General features: G+C 34.4%; 3 protein-coding genes across 5 annotated transcripts; 2 read left to right on the top strand and 1 right to left on the bottom strand.

Annotated features, from left to right (window-relative positions):
- The first annotated feature begins 3,286 nt into the window (after positions 1 to 3,286).
- Positions 3,287 to 6,189, top strand: LOC127260545 (elongation factor 1-alpha-like). Of its 3 annotated transcripts, none has more exons than XR_007840746.1 (4): positions 3,287 to 3,342; positions 4,133 to 4,614; positions 4,698 to 5,854; positions 6,031 to 6,189. XR_007840746.1 is itself a non-coding variant. In XM_051288305.1 (4 exons), the coding sequence occupies exons 2-3, from the start codon at positions 4,153 to 4,155 to the stop codon at positions 5,583 to 5,585; spliced, it is 1,350 nt and encodes a 449-aa protein (XP_051144262.1). In that variant the 5' UTR covers positions 3,287 to 3,342; positions 4,133 to 4,152; the 3' UTR covers positions 5,586 to 5,606; positions 5,735 to 5,958. The 3 variants fall into 3 exon arrangements, 2 of the variants coding, with proteins under 2 accessions (XP_051144262.1, XP_051144261.1); XM_051288305.1 differs by lacking the exon at positions 6,031 to 6,189 and having other exon boundaries at positions 4,698 to 5,606; positions 5,735 to 5,958; XM_051288304.1 differs by lacking the exon at positions 6,031 to 6,189 and having other exon boundaries at positions 4,698 to 5,958.
- Positions 6,190 to 7,645: 1,456 nt separating this feature from the next.
- LOC127261238 (probable galacturonosyltransferase 10) lies at positions 7,646 to 11,779 on the bottom strand. The gene is made up of 2 exons (XM_051289489.1): positions 11,261 to 11,779; positions 7,646 to 9,355 (listed from the first exon to the last, which is right to left on the bottom strand). Exons 1-2 carry the CDS (start codon positions 11,411 to 11,413, stop codon positions 7,901 to 7,903), a joined length of 1,608 nt encoding a protein of 535 aa, XP_051145446.1. The 5' UTR covers positions 11,414 to 11,779; the 3' UTR covers positions 7,646 to 7,900.
- A 1,011-nt stretch (positions 11,780 to 12,790) lies between these two features.
- On the top strand, positions 12,791 to 18,348 carry LOC127261321 (phosphoacetylglucosamine mutase). Its single transcript, XM_051289628.1, has 10 exons — positions 12,791 to 12,936; positions 13,016 to 13,278; positions 13,389 to 13,508; positions 13,773 to 13,915; positions 14,010 to 14,252; positions 14,805 to 15,220; positions 15,311 to 15,486; positions 15,833 to 15,929; positions 17,332 to 17,531; positions 18,023 to 18,348. Exons 1-9 carry the CDS (start codon positions 12,852 to 12,854, stop codon positions 17,484 to 17,486), a joined length of 1,698 nt encoding a protein of 565 aa, XP_051145585.1. The 5' UTR covers positions 12,791 to 12,851; the 3' UTR covers positions 17,487 to 17,531; positions 18,023 to 18,348.
- The last annotated feature ends 127 nt before the right edge of the window (positions 18,349 to 18,475 follow it).

The raw sequence follows: 18,475 nt of genomic DNA on the forward strand, positions 1-18,475 counted from the left end.
TTACGAAAAATATGAAACAAATAATAATAAAAGTAAATAAAAATTCTATTTGTAACGAATAAAGTAATAAATTAAATGAATAGACATTCCATTAATATTATGCCCTCAATTTCACTAAACGTGTTCATTAGATACATGGATAAGTAATTAAAATTTATATCAATAAAAATAATTATTGTAAATAAAAATAATTATAAATTATAAAATTTAAAATATAATTAAAGTATATAATTATTTTTTAAAAAATTATGTAAGACATACATAAATAAAAAAAATAAAAAATAACACTCCATATTAAAAGAAAAAAAGTAATTAAAAAAAAAAAAAAAGGGTCTCGGGCGGTGGCTGGTCAACGGCTAACTGCCGCAGCACACCAATGCTGACGGCGATAGCATTACAAGACAAGTCGCTAGCCACCTTTACACGTGTGAATAGGTTTTTCTACACGTGTGAATAGTTGGACCCCACCGCCCACCACCCAGCCCACACGTGTGGACTCGCTGGCACTAGTGATAATTCGGCACTCGGATATTTATTAATCTTTTTCCGGCCGCTAAAATAGTTCATTTGGGGTTCAATATAAAGATTTAGGAAAAGAAATATTTTATTAAAAATTAATAAAAAATAATGTCTCAATTTTTTTTTAATAAAATTTATTAAATCAAAATATATTTAATATATATAAAATAATTTAATTAACTATATAACATTATATATAAGGTAGGTCCATTTAAATTATTTTATTTTTATCATTTTTATAAAAAAATAGATATTTTTTATCTTCATTTAAAATTCACATCTTTTATAAAATTAAATTACAGTAATTATAAATAAATAAATTATATATAAATTTTTATTTTCTACAAATTATATCCATATTGCATTTATTTTTTATTTCGATATAATTTATAAAGACCACGAACATGTGGTTCCAATTTTGAATGTTCATGAGGAGGAATTAAAGCAAAAATAATATAACTGAGAGAACCGAGAAGATTATAATTTAACGGTTTATTACCATATAAACATTCAAAAGAGGTACTGGTACGAAGGACGAAAGATGAGAGACGATTTATAATATATAAATCGGTAAATGTAACTTCTCATCAGAATCTATCAGAACAAGAAGCATCATTTGAGAGGTGTATGAACAATAATTAAGTAGAAAGAAAATTCATAGGATAGAATCCTTATTGTTGGCCCCAAAAAAAATCAAATCCTCGCATAAAAAAAAGTGTAAATTCCACAACACAGACGGGTTGTTCGCTAGAAGATTGAATTATGGATATATACATCGGTGATGATAAGAATATAAAGTACAAAATAATTGTTAATCCAGTTTGGTCATCAACGACTTATATTTGAGGGTTTCATCCCATACAGATTCCACTATCAAAACAAGTTGAAGCATGAGGTTCCATCGATACAATTAAAATCACAATTCTCGATAAATTACCACCCTATTTCTTGAAGATACCACATCCCTAATATATTATCCAATGAACTAGTGTCATATTCAGATTTTTCTATTGTCAAATCTCTTTCTATATCTTGTCTAACACTATATTTCACTCACCAAATATATCATCACCTAACAAATTCAATTATAATGGAATTTTTTTATCCATTATCTTTTTCTGCCTTCACAAAGTTTGTTACAATCAAATTTTATTATTTCCACACATAAATTGAAGAGACCAACGAACTTTTTTGATCAATTTAGTTGAATCTTAATATTCTAAAACTCCATTCGTTCCAATACAATAGTCTTGTTTATCATTTTTGTCTGTCCCAAAACAATAATATTATTTTCATAAATAATCATATCACTATAAAACTATCTCTACTTTTTCATTTTTATTACACAATTGCAACTACTTTTTACACTAATATACTCACAAAGGCAAAAAAAATTTTTATCTATATTTTTTACCAATTACCAAATAATATCAATATTCCTTAAATTTCGTGTCCAACCCATTTAAGACTATAGTTTTGGGCCACCTTTGTTTGGTTGAGCTCAAAACAAATTAGATTTTGTCTGTCTACGCATTGTTCAGTCCACCTACAAGCAATATCAACCAAAATTTAAATATAAATACAATTCAATTTCAATACTTATACTTAAGCCCATTACTAATATAAAAAGGCCTGCATGGAATACAATAACTTAGTCATAAGATCTAGTATAAATATAGATCGTATTTTTTTTAGTATTAATAATTTTTATTTTTTATTTTTTTATTCGAACATATGTCCATTATTTTATTTTTGTCGTTTTTTTAATTATACCAGACAAAAAATAAGTAAATTAATGTATTTTTAAATTTACTTATTCTATAAAATTATATTCTTTGTAAAATAATATTCAATTTTATATAAATTTTGAAATAACGGTAAATTTATTTTATATATCATATTAAAAACGAAATATTAATAAAATTAAATTTCTTCCCATCTTAATTTTCACCCAAAATTCAAACCAACAACCTAACAAAAAACGTGCAGCAAATGGTTACGAGTATTTGCATAAATTTATTACATTTTTGTTCTCAATTCATTTGTTATTGTTTTATTTGGAAATATTTCAATTTTTATTTTTTTTATTTTTACAAATTTCTTCACTTTATGTTATTTATTTATCTTTTAGTTTTTATCAATATAGTTTTTAAAACCTTTATAAAAAATAAAAAACTATTAAAATGATATCACCTAGAAAATCGAACAGTCATCATATGATTTTATTTTATTTTTTTCTTATATCTGACTTTTCAATACAATTTTACTAAATTATAGAACATTTAAATATGTAATATTACGCCAGTGTAAACAAATAAGTTCACAACTTTTAATTAAGTACGAATTTTATTATATATTTTTTTGATTATTTTTTGTATTTTATAGCAATAAAATAAAATAAAATAATTTATTTTTTTGCTACCGAAAAAAAAAAAAAAACTCATACTTATTATTACTATTATATAAATATATAATTTTGATTTAAATGAATTTGAATCCAGACAGTTTATATAGAATTTTGAATTATTATTGTTATTCAGTTATAAGGAATTATCGAGTATGGCGCGATGATTCTAATTTCTATCTAGAAGCTTCCAAAGATCAATGATTGGGCCTAACGTACGTACGGAATTTGTGGGTTTGTTTGAACACTTCTCTCTTACATCCGTCGGATATAATTTGATCGGACGGTCCCACAAAAACCCTAATCATACACATATCTTAGACTGCCGAGCACGTATAAATACCTCCTACTATTTGTTTATCTCTATTTCCTTCACGCTGCACAGATCACGTTTCCCCTTCACTCTGACGTACGCAAAGGTCGGTTCTCTCTCTCCTCTCGCTCTCTCGTTCTGGAATGAATTTGTGTTCGTGCTTGAAATTTTTGATTTGTTAATGTAAACGTATGCGATTGTCTGTGTGGATGTGAGTGTTTAGTCTGAGGATCGGGTTTCGATTTGTTTTTATTGATCATTGGTTATATTGTCGTTTATGAATTTATGGTTGCATGTTTGGGCAGTGATGCTTCGCGACGTTAAATATCTGAACGGATTTGATGCTGTTTGAGTCGGTGAAATTATGTCGTGATTACTGGATTTATTTAGTAGATCGTTTTGCATTTAATTTAGTTTTTATCAAATAGATGATTGTACAGATCTATGTTCTTTCGTTTAGTGGATCTTTGCCTGTTATGTGAAATTAATTGGTTACTTGTATTTTAAAGAAAACATCCTACTGATGATTACGACGGTATGAACTTTATTATATTTAGGACCGGCCTTCTGATTTGCTTATATTTACGTTTGTATTGTGAATTTATTTTGATTGTCGGTATCGTTTTTTGTGCAACGTCGCCAGACAATGATTGTTTTATTGCTAGATTTTGTTGAACATATACAATATAGAGAGATATGGTGGAATGAACTGTTTGTGTTGAAAGCAACTTCATGTTCTTATCACTTTTTCCCCTCTTTATTCAATTTTTTTGGACTGCTATAAATTTCTCACTTGTGTGTTGGTGCTCTCAGTTTGAGTCTTCGTGATGCTTGTATGTATGGTATGAATTTATTATATATTCTAACAGAGTTTGTGTCATGTTCTGATTTTGCAGTTTTACGAAGTTAATTCATCATGGGTAAAGAGAAGAGTCACATAAACATTGTGGTTATCGGCCATGTCGACTCTGGAAAGTCGACCACAACTGGACACCTGATTTACAAGCTTGGAGGTATCGACAAGCGTGTGATCGAAAGGTTCGAGAAAGAGGCAGCTGAAATGAACAAGAGGTCGTTCAAGTACGCCTGGGTGCTCGACAAGCTCAAGGCCGAGCGCGAGCGTGGTATCACCATTGACATTGCCTTGTGGAAATTCGAGACCACAAAGTACTACTGCACTGTCATTGACGCTCCAGGACACAGAGATTTCATCAAGAACATGATCACCGGAACTTCACAGGCCGACTGCGCCGTCCTCATCATCGACTCCACCACCGGTGGTTTCGAAGCCGGCATATCAAAGGACGGCCAGACGCGTGAGCACGCGCTGCTTGCTTTCACTCTCGGCGTAAAGCAAATGATCTGTTGCTGCAATAAGGTAAACAAAAACAACCGATGAAATTAATTCCTCTGTAACCGAATCCAACTTATCAATGCTAACAAAAACTACTTCCCACGCAGATGGATGCCACCACGCCAAAATACTCCAAAGCAAGGTACGATGAAATCGTCAAGGAAGTCTCCTCCTACCTCAAGAAGGTCGGATACAACCCAGACAAAATCCCCTTCGTCCCCATCTCCGGTTTCGAAGGCGACAACATGATCGAAAGATCCACCAACCTCGATTGGTACAAAGGCCCGACTCTCCTCGAAGCTCTCGACCAAATCCAGGAGCCAAAAAGGCCCTCAGACAAGCCCCTCCGCCTCCCCCTCCAAGACGTGTACAAAATCGGCGGCATCGGTACCGTCCCCGTCGGCCGTGTCGAAACCGGCACGCTCAAGCCAGGCATGTTGGTCACCTTCGGCCCGACCGGATTAACCACCGAAGTCAAGTCCGTCGAAATGCACCACGAAGCCCTCCAGGAGGCCCTCCCCGGCGACAACGTCGGATTCAACGTGAAAAACGTTGCAGTGAAGGATCTCAAGCGTGGGTACGTGGCGTCGAACTCGAAAGACGACCCTGCGAAGGAGGCTGCGAACTTCACGTCGCAGGTGATCATCATGAACCACCCTGGGCAGATCGGGAACGGGTACGCCCCGGTCCTGGACTGCCACACCTCCCACATTGCTGTGAAATTTGCAGAACTGGTGACGAAGATCGACAGGCGGTCGGGTAAGGAGCTGGAGAAGGAGCCCAAGTTCTTGAAGAATGGAGATGCAGGGTACATAAAGATGGTTCCGACGAAGCCGATGGTGGTGGAGACGTTCTCGGAGTACCCGCCGCTGGGGCGGTTCGCGGTGAGGGACATGAGGCAGACGGTGGCGGTGGGGGTGATCAAGAGTGTGGAGAAGAAAGAGCCGTCGGGGGCTAAGGTGACCAAGGCTGCGGCCAAGAAGGGCGCCAAGTGAATGGTGCAGGAGCAGGAGCAGGTTAGAGTTATTATTATTAATGGGTTTGATTTGAATAATAATAATAGTAATAATAATAGTGAAGGTAATAATAAGAATGGAAGAAGTAAGGTTTATTTAGAGTTATGTTTTTTAATGGTGGGTAGCAGTAGCAGTAGCAGTAGGAGGTGGTGCCGCCTCCGTCTCCGCCTCCTTGCGGTGGTCCTCCAGTCGCAAAACTGGGTTCTGGACCGGCGGTGGCGACGCTGCTTTTCGACCTTTGTTTCGTGGTGCGTCTTCTCACTTCAGTTTTGTCAATTTTCACATTATTATTGTTATTAGACCTTGTTTTTAATTTTATTACTATTATTATTTTTGTCCAAATTATTTTTTCTTTTCCTTATTATTATGGTGCTCCTTCTTTTTATTATTATTTTTTTTATTCTTGATATGCTTCTAAATGTAGATGCATTTGGGATCAACTAAAAAGTACTCCTATTTCGCAACTATGGGGTGGAGCAAAGACTGAATCTAATAATTATTATTATTATTATTTTTTAAAAAAACGAATGTGTTAGTTTTTATTCTTCTAATCAAACTAATGAAGTATGGGTCTCATGCAATAAGCTAATTATTATATTAATTATCATTGAAGAAGACAAGTGGATATGTCTCCGGTGTTTGATCAAATAAGTACGAATTGAGATGAAGTTTAATATTTTTTCTATCTAGTAATTTTTGTATTGAAAATAGTTCAATTGTCGAACTCACTATATCAATTGTTTTTTTTTTTTTTTCTTAAAAAAGAAGAAATTAAATATAACGAATGATCAATTGAGTATATATATATTATGTGTGTATGTATATATGTATAGTAAATATGGACTGGTAAGTTTGGGAAGTATTATGAAAACAAATTACGTTGAACCTTTGTACTATAATCCGAAGCAGTATATATTGAATTATACAGGAAAATATAGAGTAAAAATCATTTTTGGTCCTATTCAATATCATAATTATCAATTTTGGTCTCATTAAAAAAAATTTATCAATTTTGGTCCCACTCAAATGAAAATTTATTAATTTTAGTCCCAAAATGGTGACTGGGATTGAACGCGGCCGAATGACTGAGAAGGTGATAAATTTTCATTTGAGTGAAACCAAAATTGATAATTTCATCTGAGTGAAACCAAAATTGATAATTATGATATTGAATGAGACAAAAATAATTTTTGCTCTAAAATATATATTGAACGTTGTGTTTATTTTAAATAGAATCTCACATAATCTAAAATTTAACTCTTAACAAAACCAAACAAATCCTAATACTTTTCATAAAATGCTTTAGCTGTATGTTTATTTTTTCATTTACATTTTTTTTATAACAAAAAAATTATATATTTAATAATTTATATCTTTCAAATTTATACTCCATTTATTTACAAATGTAAAAAAATTTATTTATCTTATTATCTCACTTATTGTTTTCAATATTAAATATTTTTTTAATATAAATTATTGTTAAATATGATTAATAATAATAATAATAATAATAATAATAACAACTACCAAAAAAATAATTAATTAATAATTAATAATAATAACCACCCAAAATAAAAATTAATCCGAATCACTCTAAACCCTATAAACAGAGAAAAACCTTACACTCGTTAATTTGGGCTCTCTTTAGAGGAGACTTAATTTCTGATAAAATTTTGAATATTCAATAAGAGGCTATTGCATTTTTAAAAATTACTATTTAATTTGATGTTAATTTTTTTTGAAATAACTAGAGATGAACAATGATACAAAAAATGTATGTAAATAGAAATTTATTTTTCCAAAATCATTTTCACTGTAAACACAATAATTACCAAAAGAAAACTCATCAGTTGACTGAATTGATTTAGCAATGTAGTAGAGTATAATATATATATATATATCTATATTATTTCATTATCAAGAGATGTTCTAAGAAAATGACCATATTTCTAAGAACCAAAATGAACTCTGCAAAACCCCCTTTGGTAAAAACATGAATAGAATAGAATAGAATTAGGTAGCAACAATCACAGCAAAAGTCCTAATAAGACAGACATATATTTGCAGAAACAATTTTAATCTCCTCAAAAGTGCACATCTAAAAACTCAAGAAACTAAAATATGCCCAACAATATGTTACAACAAGGAAAGCAAGTTATCTCATCTTCTCTTAAAAAATCTAAGGTACCCAAATAATGGTTCAAAAAAACACTTACTTGTCCCTGTATATGCCGGCTTCGTTTTCGCCCGAAAGTTCGTCCGAATAAATAGCTGCATCTGAACTCCCATGTTCGTTAATGGACATTGCACTGCTGCAATAGAGGATGACCGTAGTCGATATACTTATCCCAGAGTGGTTTGTACTTCTCCATCCCGATTTTCAGCCACGGTTTAGAGTTTCCATTGAAGTGCAGAACAGCGCCCTTTTCGATCAACTGAGAATCGACGTTAGTGTAGCCCAAACCGAGCACGTGCCACGACGGATTCAAAGGCTCCGTCAATCCGTAAAACGTTAACAATCCCGGCGGGAGGGTCCCGAGTTTCCACAACGTCCTGTCGACATTTTTTTCTTGCCAGTAATGGTAGATGCCCGTCACATTTCTCCGTCGCCATTCAACCAGGTCGAAGACGTTCATTCCGAACGCCCATCCGCAAGCATCGGGATCGAAATGCTCGCGGATGAGCGGGTGGGAGTAGTTCAAGTACTTGTGGTATCGGTGGAACGTTTCCATGCAAGTCTCGACTGCACCGTTGACATTTCCATTCAGATCTATGGAGAACAGAGCTGAGAGATCCTTCTGCACTACGACGTCATCGTCGAGGAACACGACCTTCTTCAGCGCAGGGAAGACTTCGGGAATGTAGAACCTGAGGTGGTTAAGCATGGAGAGATACTTGGGGTTCCTAAACTTTATCGGGGTGCGGCTATCGCCGCCGCTGCCGGAGAAGTAGTAGCTTTGGGTGTCCGAGTCTTGAAGCTGTTTAAGAACAGGAACGTACGAGGCGTTCAACCAGCTGAAGTCTTCGATCTTTTGGACATCGACCGTCACACCGCCGAAACTATTCATCGCAAACCAAGCCTTCATTGCGGCATAATTCACTTCGTCAGTTACCAGATGGAAAACCACCTTATCTGGGCTATCAGAATTCGTGGCAGTCGAATTCACGACAACCGAAGTTGCGAGGATGTTGTCCGAGAAGACGCAGAAATGATATAAACTGTTGTCTCTGAGCTTGGCGGCGGTCTGACTGCCGTTCTCCTTGAGTGTCTCCTGCAAACTTGGATTCTTAAACCACTCGATCGTCAACCACACGCCGAGGCAATACAAACTCTTTGGAACTTCTTCGGCAGCGATTTGTCCATACTTTGAACTCTTCTCATTGATGGAGCTCATTTGCTCTTCAATCCCCTGGATCTTGGCCTTGAGTCGCATGATCATGGTGGCACTGTCGTAATGGAGTTGCTGAGCCTGGAATAGTAGAAGGGCCATGTCTCGGATAGCCGTTTCTGATTCACTGGTCGTCAAAGGAGTTCTTCTTAAAGCAGCATTCGAGAGAAGGATCTGTGAGTTACGAATTTGTGCACTAAGTTCCCAGGCAAATTGAAGATTGCCACTCTCTTTTGCAATAACGAGAAATGCCTTCGCGAGAGAGATTTGGTCATTCAGTTGTCTCGTCGCCGAATCAGGAATCAGCATTTCTTCAGTGATGTTAAGGCTTTCGATAAGTCTGTCCTGCTTAGCAGATGTCTGCATTACATGAATCAAATGATAAACTTCCTACTGCCATAATAATTTCAGAGGCTAAGATGAAGAAATGAAAAGCAAAAACTAACAGAGCAGTAAAAGGGCAATAAGAACAATATGCAATGTGATAGATCTTTTCTTTTCAAAAAATCTTTTGACTACTGGATAATGGAGCAGAGATTCTCCTATTTTCCGGCATTCTTTAACTGATATTTAAGGCATCGTATCTAAATAGTGGTCAAAAGTGTGAACCTTATGGCTTAATCACACATAGTTTCGAATCCAAAAATCTGTAAGCCAGTGTTTAGCAGTTACACGAATTGATACACAAAAGGAAGTGTAGAACTGATTGCCAAAAACTTTGATAATAAATAGGAAAAATCAAAATTTTTTGAGATGTTGTATATTGCATAGCAATTTAGCAACAGAATAAGACAATCTCAAGACATGGAGCTTAATGCAGATGTTGGTTTCTCATGGGAAACAGACACATGATTTAATATGCCTAATTTGAACATCGAGGCAGCTGAAAATGGTCATGAGAATGCGCCTGTTCAAGATAAATTAATGAATAGTTTATAGAGCAATTTAGGTGTTTAAATGTCCTTCCATTCAGATACCACAAATAACTACATATATAGAAATTCTGTATATTATGTTTCTCCTTTAGTTAAAATACTTCTTCTCATCAGAGCTTTCTAGAACAAATATTGAATTACTTAAAGCCAAATGCTTAATCTGAATTAATCCATTACCTAAATTACATAGAATAGAAGAACTAGATGACCCAACAGTGATTATATGATCAACAAAAGATGGTTCACAATGAATCATTCCTTCTTAAAAATGATATCATAATCAGACGTTAAAAATCTGCATGTGGCAGTTCAACTTAAATCTGACCAAAAGCATGCTCTTCTGTTTTGAAGCTGCAGGTTCATCGTATAAATTTTGTTACACTACTGTTAACGAATTCTAGTTAATCGTTTGGCAAATAATAGATTAATGTCACACCCTTTCAGAAACCACAACTGCATCATTCGAAATTAATGAGGGAAAATCAAATACTAGCGGTCATTTAACTTAATCAAAATACGGCTACTTCTGAACCAAAAACCAAAGGCTACTTTAACAAAAGTTGACATTCAAATTAATTTCCTAAAACCTAAATCAAACAATTTCTCCGTCTGTGCCAGTTCTCAATCAGAGATTCTACTTTCCTCACTCCCTATTAAAGCAAATTCACTCGGTAGAAGCCAAGAAAAGGCATAGATCCAACATCAAACCCTTTAACACCTTCAAAACTAGCACGAAGATACATCAAAACATTAACTTCCTTATTCAAGATACACACTTGAAAACTAATAATCATCACTAACCTAATTTCACTAAAATTCCCCATACAGAGTCGCCTATTTTCTAACACTCCAAGAGATCTTCTTCCACATATCAGACTCAAAACATATCATCCTAAATGTCTAATCGTTTCGAATCCCCCAATGCATTATACAGTCAGTAGCAATAAGGAGAAGCTCAACAACATTGGATCCAGTCCCACAACCTCAATCAGGAAAATTACAATAGGTAAACACTGCATCAAGTTAAAGCGCAAATCAAGAATATATCTTATCTGCCCAAATCTACCCAGCTAATACGTTATCCTTCTTTTAGTTTACTCGATGCATAATGCCATAGCTCATACAAGAGAAGATTTCAATGACTTCAGACTCAATAATAAAAGCTTATCAAATCTTTATTAGCTAATGCACATTTCCCCCATAATCACCCTACTTATTGCCAAAAACTGCTCGACAAATTCCTAAGCAAAGCGCAGACAAAAAGGTAAGCAAGTGAAAAATCATTTACACAAAACAATTAATTTTCAGGGACCAGATCCAAAATTATTACCTTGACAAAGTCCGATCTTGAAGCAGGATGCTGATTCTCGCGGCTCAGGAGCACAATGAAGAGCAGAATCACTAAGCCGCAAAGCGTCAACCAGAAAACGTTCGGAATTCGCCGCCTCGCCGGCCGCCGGAAGTCCGATCCTCGACGCCTCATTTACTCCGAATTTGAAAAACCAAAAAGAAAAGTAGGAATCGCAATTCACATATACCGAATCAAAGAATCGAGTCTCCAGCTGGGGTTTTCTCAGGTTTTAGGTATATGGAAAACGCGGGACAGTGCGGTAGGGCTGCGCAAGAGATCTGCAGCGGTTCGAGCTTGGGGGAAATCGGACCGACAGGAGCTGGCAGAAACAATCTGGATTAGAGTGGAGAAAAAGAAAGAGAAGGAAGGTGAGGATCAGAATGCTCCCAGACTCCCAGTAACGGTCTGATTAACCCACATGGGATTGCGACGGAGTGGACGCCATTTTCACCATTTTCACGTGTGCTTTTGCTGCTTCATTCTCGACAATTGCAAATTCGTGAAATTTTTTACTCCATCCTTCCTTCCTACAGTTTTATTTATTTATTCTACAAAAATTTATTAAAATCGTAACAAAATGATAAATTTATACTTTTTCTTTTACCACTATTTATCATCATCATTATTATTATTATTAATACAAACCCTCAAACAAATGCAATATATATATAAAAAAATGCATATTATTAATAATATGCAAAATCATTTGATGCCCGTATTTTAAAAACTTAATGTTTAACTCTCGATTGTCTTTATTTAACCCACACCCACACCCACACCCACACGCACACAAACTAATGATTTCATAATCTCCATTTTTTCTCCTATATTTAGCTAAAGAGACTTTAAAATAGAAATCGGGTTAAACATCCTTAAACAAGAGCAACCTAAGTTAGACACGAAGTTTATAAAATAATATTTTCTCCGTCCATAAATTAATGTCCTACTTTCCTATTTTTGAGTGCAACAATTATTATTTTATTTCATTTTTTTTAAACACAAATTTTATATTTTTATATTTCATTCATTTATTATTTTTAATTTCTATCATACAATTAAAAATAATTTTGTCAATTCATAAAAAAAATCCCCTAAAATTATGAAATTATGAAAATACTGAGATTTGAAGTACACAAGTGAATTTTGTTAAATTTAATCTAAATATTATTGCATTTATATATATTTACATATACTTATTTACATCAATACTCTAAAATTAAATATATATTTTTACTAAATAAAAATTATTATATCCAAGGTATAAATAACAGTTTGTTTTTTCAATTAAATTTTTTTAGCATATTTTTAAAAAAAATAATATGTTATATATATTTATTATTTTTATATTATATACATAATTTTATATTTTATATAAAAAAAAATTCAAATCAAAATATAAAAGCAAGCCATCCTTTATTTGTATGAGTACAATATGAGATTAATTATAAATTAACCATAAATGTGCTTATTATTTTACCTTTAATAATTTCCTATAATATTATTATTTGGTTGAGATTCACTTCAACAGTCATCAGTCTCAGAGGAGGAAAGCTCAAAACATCAGCGAGCTATGGAAGAAGAATCGATCACCGCAATGAACCAGCAGCAACGATCACATCTCCTCCACGCTTCATCGCGCTTCTCCCCTCCTCTAGGTATCACATTCCTAATGTTGTCTTTTATTCCTCTCCCTCTCTCTATTCAGATCCTGATCTAATTCCAAGTTGTCCCCAGGCTTGAAATTCTCCTACGGCACCGCCGGGTTCAGAGCCGATGCCTCGCTGCTGGAGTCCACAGTCTTCCGCATGGGAATATTGGCTGCACTTAGGTCCGTTCAGACCGGTTCCACGATCGGCCTCATGATCACCGCATCCCACAATAAGGAATCCGATAATGGGGTCAAAGTCGCGGATCCTTCCGGTGGCATGCTCTCCCAGAGCTGGGAGCCCTTTGCAGACGCCCTTTCAAATGCTCCCGACGCGCAGTCCCTTGTCCAGGTACACATGGCGAGGAACTCATCTTACATAATGGAAATTGCCTTGTGCACAGATTGGTCGTTTGTGTTTGTTTTGTGCTGGATAACGATTTTGTTGCTATTTTGGAGCAGTTGATAGAATTTTTCGTGAGGAAGGAAAGCATTTCACTCGATGGAGTTTGTAAGGCGGAGGTTCTGTTGGGAAGAGACACTAGGTCTAGTGGAGTTTCTCTTTTGGAAGCGGCCAAAGAAGTATTGTATTCCTTTGCTTTCTTCTGATTCATATATTCTTGTTTTTATGGTGTGCACATCATCTGATTGCCTGTTATAATCTGAATTGTTCGAAATCTATTTTGGAGTTCTGCAATTGTATTTTATCATTTACTTGTTTGTTTGTACATTTAGAATGTGAAAATTTTGTTCCCAGGAGTTCATAAGCCGTTTTCTATTGTATTTGATCGATTAAGAGGTATTCTGTATAGAAAAACGCCATGCTTATGCTGGTTAACCTGTTAGGGAATAGCTTCGATCATGGGAGCCAAGGCCACAGATATGGGAGTAGTGACCACTCCTCAACTGCACTGGATGGTTCGTGCCAAAAATAAAGGAATTGAAGCATCGGAATACAATTATTATGAGCAACTTTTGACATCTTTTAGGTTAGGTTAGATATTTATCAAAAGTCAGTCCCTAAACTTGCACAGCATTTCGGCTACATTAAACTTATGAGGAAGTTTTTGTGAAACATTTCAGGTGCTTGTTGGATTATATTCCTGAAGGAAATAAAAGCAAGAATGCAGGGGGCAAAGTGGCGGTTGATGGAGCTGATGGTGTGGGTGGACAAAAGCTTGAAAAATTGACAAGCAAGTTGAATAATTTAACAATTAATGTTCGTAACTGTGGTGATGGTGTACTCAATGAAGGTGTGGGTGCTGATTATGTTCAGAAAGAGAAGGTGGTTCCACGAGGTTTTGGTCCTGCTGATGCAGGCATAAGGTATTCAGTATATGTCCGGTTTTTAGTTCCCCTGTGTAAGTAGGTATCTTGTTAATGCTTTGCAAGAATTGGTCACTTTTAAGATCACTCACTCAAATCTGGCCAAAGAGTGATTTGGCATATTTATGTTTTAATATAGTTGGAGATCACGTACTATTTCATCTATCACGTTGCCTTCATCTTCGTCTATCTGCCATACCAACCTAATCCAATGCTGAGTCTGTACTGTAGAGGCTTCTGGATCTCCTGATTTCTTGTATTGACTTTGATCTTATAGAAAAACCTATGGAGGGTTCCGTATATGATAATCTCTTACTCTGACTTTGATCTTGTAAATGGTGGGTTTTTATATATATGATAATCTCCCAATTATGACTCTAACTCTGACCCTAAACTTAGTGGATGGTCCTACTAGTGATAATCAAGTTGCTAATGTCATTATTTACTGTAACTTTTTTTTTGTTTGTTTTTTATTTTTTAAGGACGACTTATAAATAGTTGATGATTGATGGGGATTAGAAAATTTCAACTCTTACTGTTGTAATATTTCAGGTGTGTCAGTTTGGATGGAGATGCTGATCGGCTTGTATACTTCTGTGTTTCGTCAAATAGTAACAACATCGAGCTTGTTGATGGTGACAAGATATTGTCCTTGTTTGCTCTATATCTGAAGGAGCAATTAGGTTTACTTGTGGGACCTCAAAATGAGAAATCAAATAGCAGTTATCAACCCCATCTTGGTGTAGTACAGACAGCTTATGCTAATGGTGCATCCACTGATTACCTGAAAAAGTTGGGTCTAGAAGTTGTGTTGACTCCAACAGGTGTCAAATACCTCCATGAAAAAGCTGCTGAGTATGATATTGGCATCTATTTTGAGGCAAATGGACATGGAACAATTTTGTTTTCAGATAGTTTCCTTTCCTGGTTGGAGACTAGGAATAAAGATCTTTCATCAACATCAAAAGGTTTATTGATGTCTATGTTTTTATTGTTATTTATTTATTCGTGATTGAATTTCTTTCAGTGAAATAACCTTTACTCATGATTATTTCCAGGTTCAGATCAACACAAGGCCACTGTGAGACTATTAGCTACCAGTAAATTGATTAACCAGGCTGTTGGTGATGCATTAAGCGGGTTCCTTCTAGTGGAGGCTATCTTGCAACATATGGGATGGACATTCCAAAAATGGATTGAACTGTATCATGACTTACCTAGCAAACAACTTAAGGTCAATCTATACTTGAATAATCAATTCTTGGTTCTCAGGATTTGTTCAAATGATATATGGATTATTATTATTATATTTTTCAGTCCTGGATTGCTTTTGCTGTTATATGAGCTTTTAGAAATTTGAGTCATTTTGTTTACTTTATTGACCATTTTATAAATCGAAGCTGTAATTTTGTATATGTTTGTAATCTTCATAGAAAATTATCATCGTAAAATTTCCAAACTTCTATATGTATATTTTTGTTACTTTACATTCCTGTCACATATAGTATGCCACCTTCCTATCTGTTTGGAAGTATTTTTAATCTCAAAAGTATTACTTTACATTCTTGTTCCCTTTTCAGGTAAAGGTTGCCGACAGAACTGCCATCAGTACTGCAAATGCAGAGACTGTAGTGGTAAACCCTGTGGGTCTACAAGAAGCCATTGATTCTGAAATAGGTATGCCTCTCTTGCCATGTGTGCTGACTTCCATTACCAGCGACTTTGTGGTTACACATATTTGTATATGTTTAGTTAGACTTACACCAAGGATGATTAATGAAGTTTATTCAAAAGAAAGAACAAGCCCTTGAAATTGCAACATGATTTTGGAGCTTTTATTCTTGTACATCTTATTAAAATTAGCTATGAGTATGTGGACTTTATCGATGTTTTTGACGGGAATATGTCACCTATATTACTGAACAAATCATTTTGAAATATGTAATGTTGTGGCTGTAGATGACATACCACCTATATGCATGCCTGTATGTATGTATGTATAAATATACCTTACTAACTATGTTTGGCTGTAGGACATGGATTTTTACATTAAGAAAATAATTTCCTTGTAAGTTGTTTTCCCATAATTCTTCAAAAGATCCATGTTTACACTCTAAAAGTCAATATTACTATCTATGGGCAATTTAGCAAGCTAGGAAGAAAGTAAATCAGTATCTACTGAAGATATTTCTGACAAAGTGAGTCCTAACTTTTGTCGAGCAATTTCACTAGCTTATAACACAGAGAGAGTTCAATTGCTTTGAATATGTCTTTCAGTTCCTCACAATAATTTCTTACATCCATGTTTGACAACAAATCAATAGTGTCCCTTGCTCTTCTTAATGGCATATCACATATTCTGGTGGTTGCACCACGAGCAATATTTTGCTCTTCATTTCCATAAATTAAGTTTCGTTTTACATCATTGACTTGAAAAGAGAAGTGTAAAGTCAAGTTGGGACAAGCTATGGAGATAAAATATCGAACTAATCATTAAAATAAATTAGTGTAATCCCTTTTCAGCAGGTAAGAGAGCTTTGTATCCTTTCATAGCATCATTACCTTGATATTAAAAGATGGCTACCCATTTCTTAACATTTGCCAGGCTTTAAAATAAAGTTTCTAGTGCAAAGAGAAACAAGACAATACACATTGATTTGTCATGATGTAGGATGTCATAATGCCACCTGATGAAAGTGTAGAATAAAATGTGTTTGCATCACTAGAAATCTGAGAAATCCCTTTAGGATCAGCTATGAAAGAAAAGTAACAATACCTAGGAAAAAAAAAATTAAACTGGGTTAAATATGATGATAACGGATAAATTAATGGAGATGAAGTTAGAAATTAACGGAGGAGCCATAGTAGAGCAGTGAAGAGAAATGGTAATTAGTTTTATATGCCTGATTATATGCACAATTACTTTTTATGCATTATCTTCAATGAATGGCAACCATTTCTGTCAATAGACATTTTACTAACTGCATTCCCACATCATTGCTGGTGTTCATATGCTGTTCTATTTATATATTGTGTTCAAATGTTGATAAGGAAAAAATTCTCTTCTTACTCTTGTCAGCTAAATATTCCCATGGGAGGTGTTTTGTACGGCCTTCAGGAACAGAGGATGTCGTAAGAGTATATGCTGAAGCATCGACGCAAGAAGCTGCAGACAATCTAGCTCATTCCGTGGTCAAGCTTGTTGATCAGTATCTCGGCGCTTCCAACAGCTGATGCATCGATCCGTGCCTTAGGATACAGATTTCCTGCTGTTTTGAGGTAGGCAAGAAATTCTTTATTTCCTTAAGTCTTCAGAACTCAGAAATTTAAATTTTGACATTGTTCCATGGTGAGTTTATCTGGAAAAATGATCACATAATGCTTACTGTCTGTGTATGACATTTATGTCATTTTTCATTTGATGGATAAAACAATATCCATTTAAATTTATTTCATATGGTTAAATTTAGGTAATGTTTGAATGCTTAATATTTGGATGTTAAGCTTCTATTATACTTATTTTTGTAATTCTATCCTCATTGATTTTGGCATTCTATCTAATTAATGTCTCAAAAATATTAAATTTTTTTATAATTAAATTTATGTGATAAATATGAACATTGGCACTGCTGTTCTTGTCTGCTCATTTCACTTTCATTCTTGTTATGGTTACGTGTCTTTTTCATCTTTTGTAATGTGTGTCTATGCTATGCCTATCACAAATTAATGAACTTTTATTTTATTTCATTTCATTTCATTTCATTTTACAGGAGTGCTTGCCTTCAATGCTGCCATTGAATTCAGGCAATATATTTTTCTAACATCGAAAAATGAAGAAACCACAGGTTTGACTAGTTGTGATAAGGTGGGAATTAATAATTTGAGAGAGTGAATGTGTCGGCAGGCAGACAAATTGTAACGATCATATGTATTGATTGAATGTTTAGTGTCAAAAATTGATGTTGTAGGTGGAATGTTAATTTTTGTTACTGTTGGATCAATCATTCAAACCAAGTCAGATCTTTGTATGTATCCTTCTCAACTACTCGCTCCGTCCTATATAATTTGTTCCTATTTTATATTTTCGTTCGTCCAAGTAATTTGTCCTTTTTATTTTTGAAAATATAATTATACACTTTTAATCGTATTTTAAATTTTAAATTTTATAATTTTTTTAATTTTAATTAAATTATTTACTTATCTTAATTTTAATTTATAATACG

The sequence above is a fragment of the Andrographis paniculata genome, unplaced genomic scaffold (assembly GCF_009805555.1).
Source record: "Andrographis paniculata isolate CXL003 unplaced genomic scaffold, ASM980555v1 Contig62END, whole genome shotgun sequence".
Classification (NCBI taxonomy): Eukaryota; Viridiplantae; Streptophyta; class Magnoliopsida; order Lamiales; family Acanthaceae; genus Andrographis; species Andrographis paniculata.

Coding starts and splice junctions, on each gene's coding strand:
- LOC127261238 (XM_051289489.1), bottom strand. CDS start 11,413: ATGAGGCGTCGAGGATCGGACTTCCGGCGGCCGGCGAGGCGGCGAATT. Junction 9,356..11,260: donor CAAGATCGGACTTTGTCAAG/GTAATAATTTTG, acceptor CATGTAATGCAG/ACATCTGCTAAGCAGGACAG.
- LOC127261321 (XM_051289628.1), top strand. CDS start 12,852: ATGGAAGAAGAATCGATCACCGCAATGAACCAGCAGCAACGATCACAT. Junction 13,509..13,772: donor TTTTGGAAGCGGCCAAAGAA/GTATTGTATTCC, acceptor TTAACCTGTTAG/GGAATAGCTTCGATCATGGG. Junction 13,916..14,009: donor CAACTTTTGACATCTTTTAG/GTTAGGTTAGAT, acceptor GAAACATTTCAG/GTGCTTGTTGGATTATATTC.
- LOC127260545 (XM_051288304.1), top strand. CDS start 4,153: ATGGGTAAAGAGAAGAGTCACATAAACATTGTGGTTATCGGCCATGTC. Junction 4,615..4,697: donor TGATCTGTTGCTGCAATAAG/GTAAACAAAAAC, acceptor CTTCCCACGCAG/ATGGATGCCACCACGCCAAA.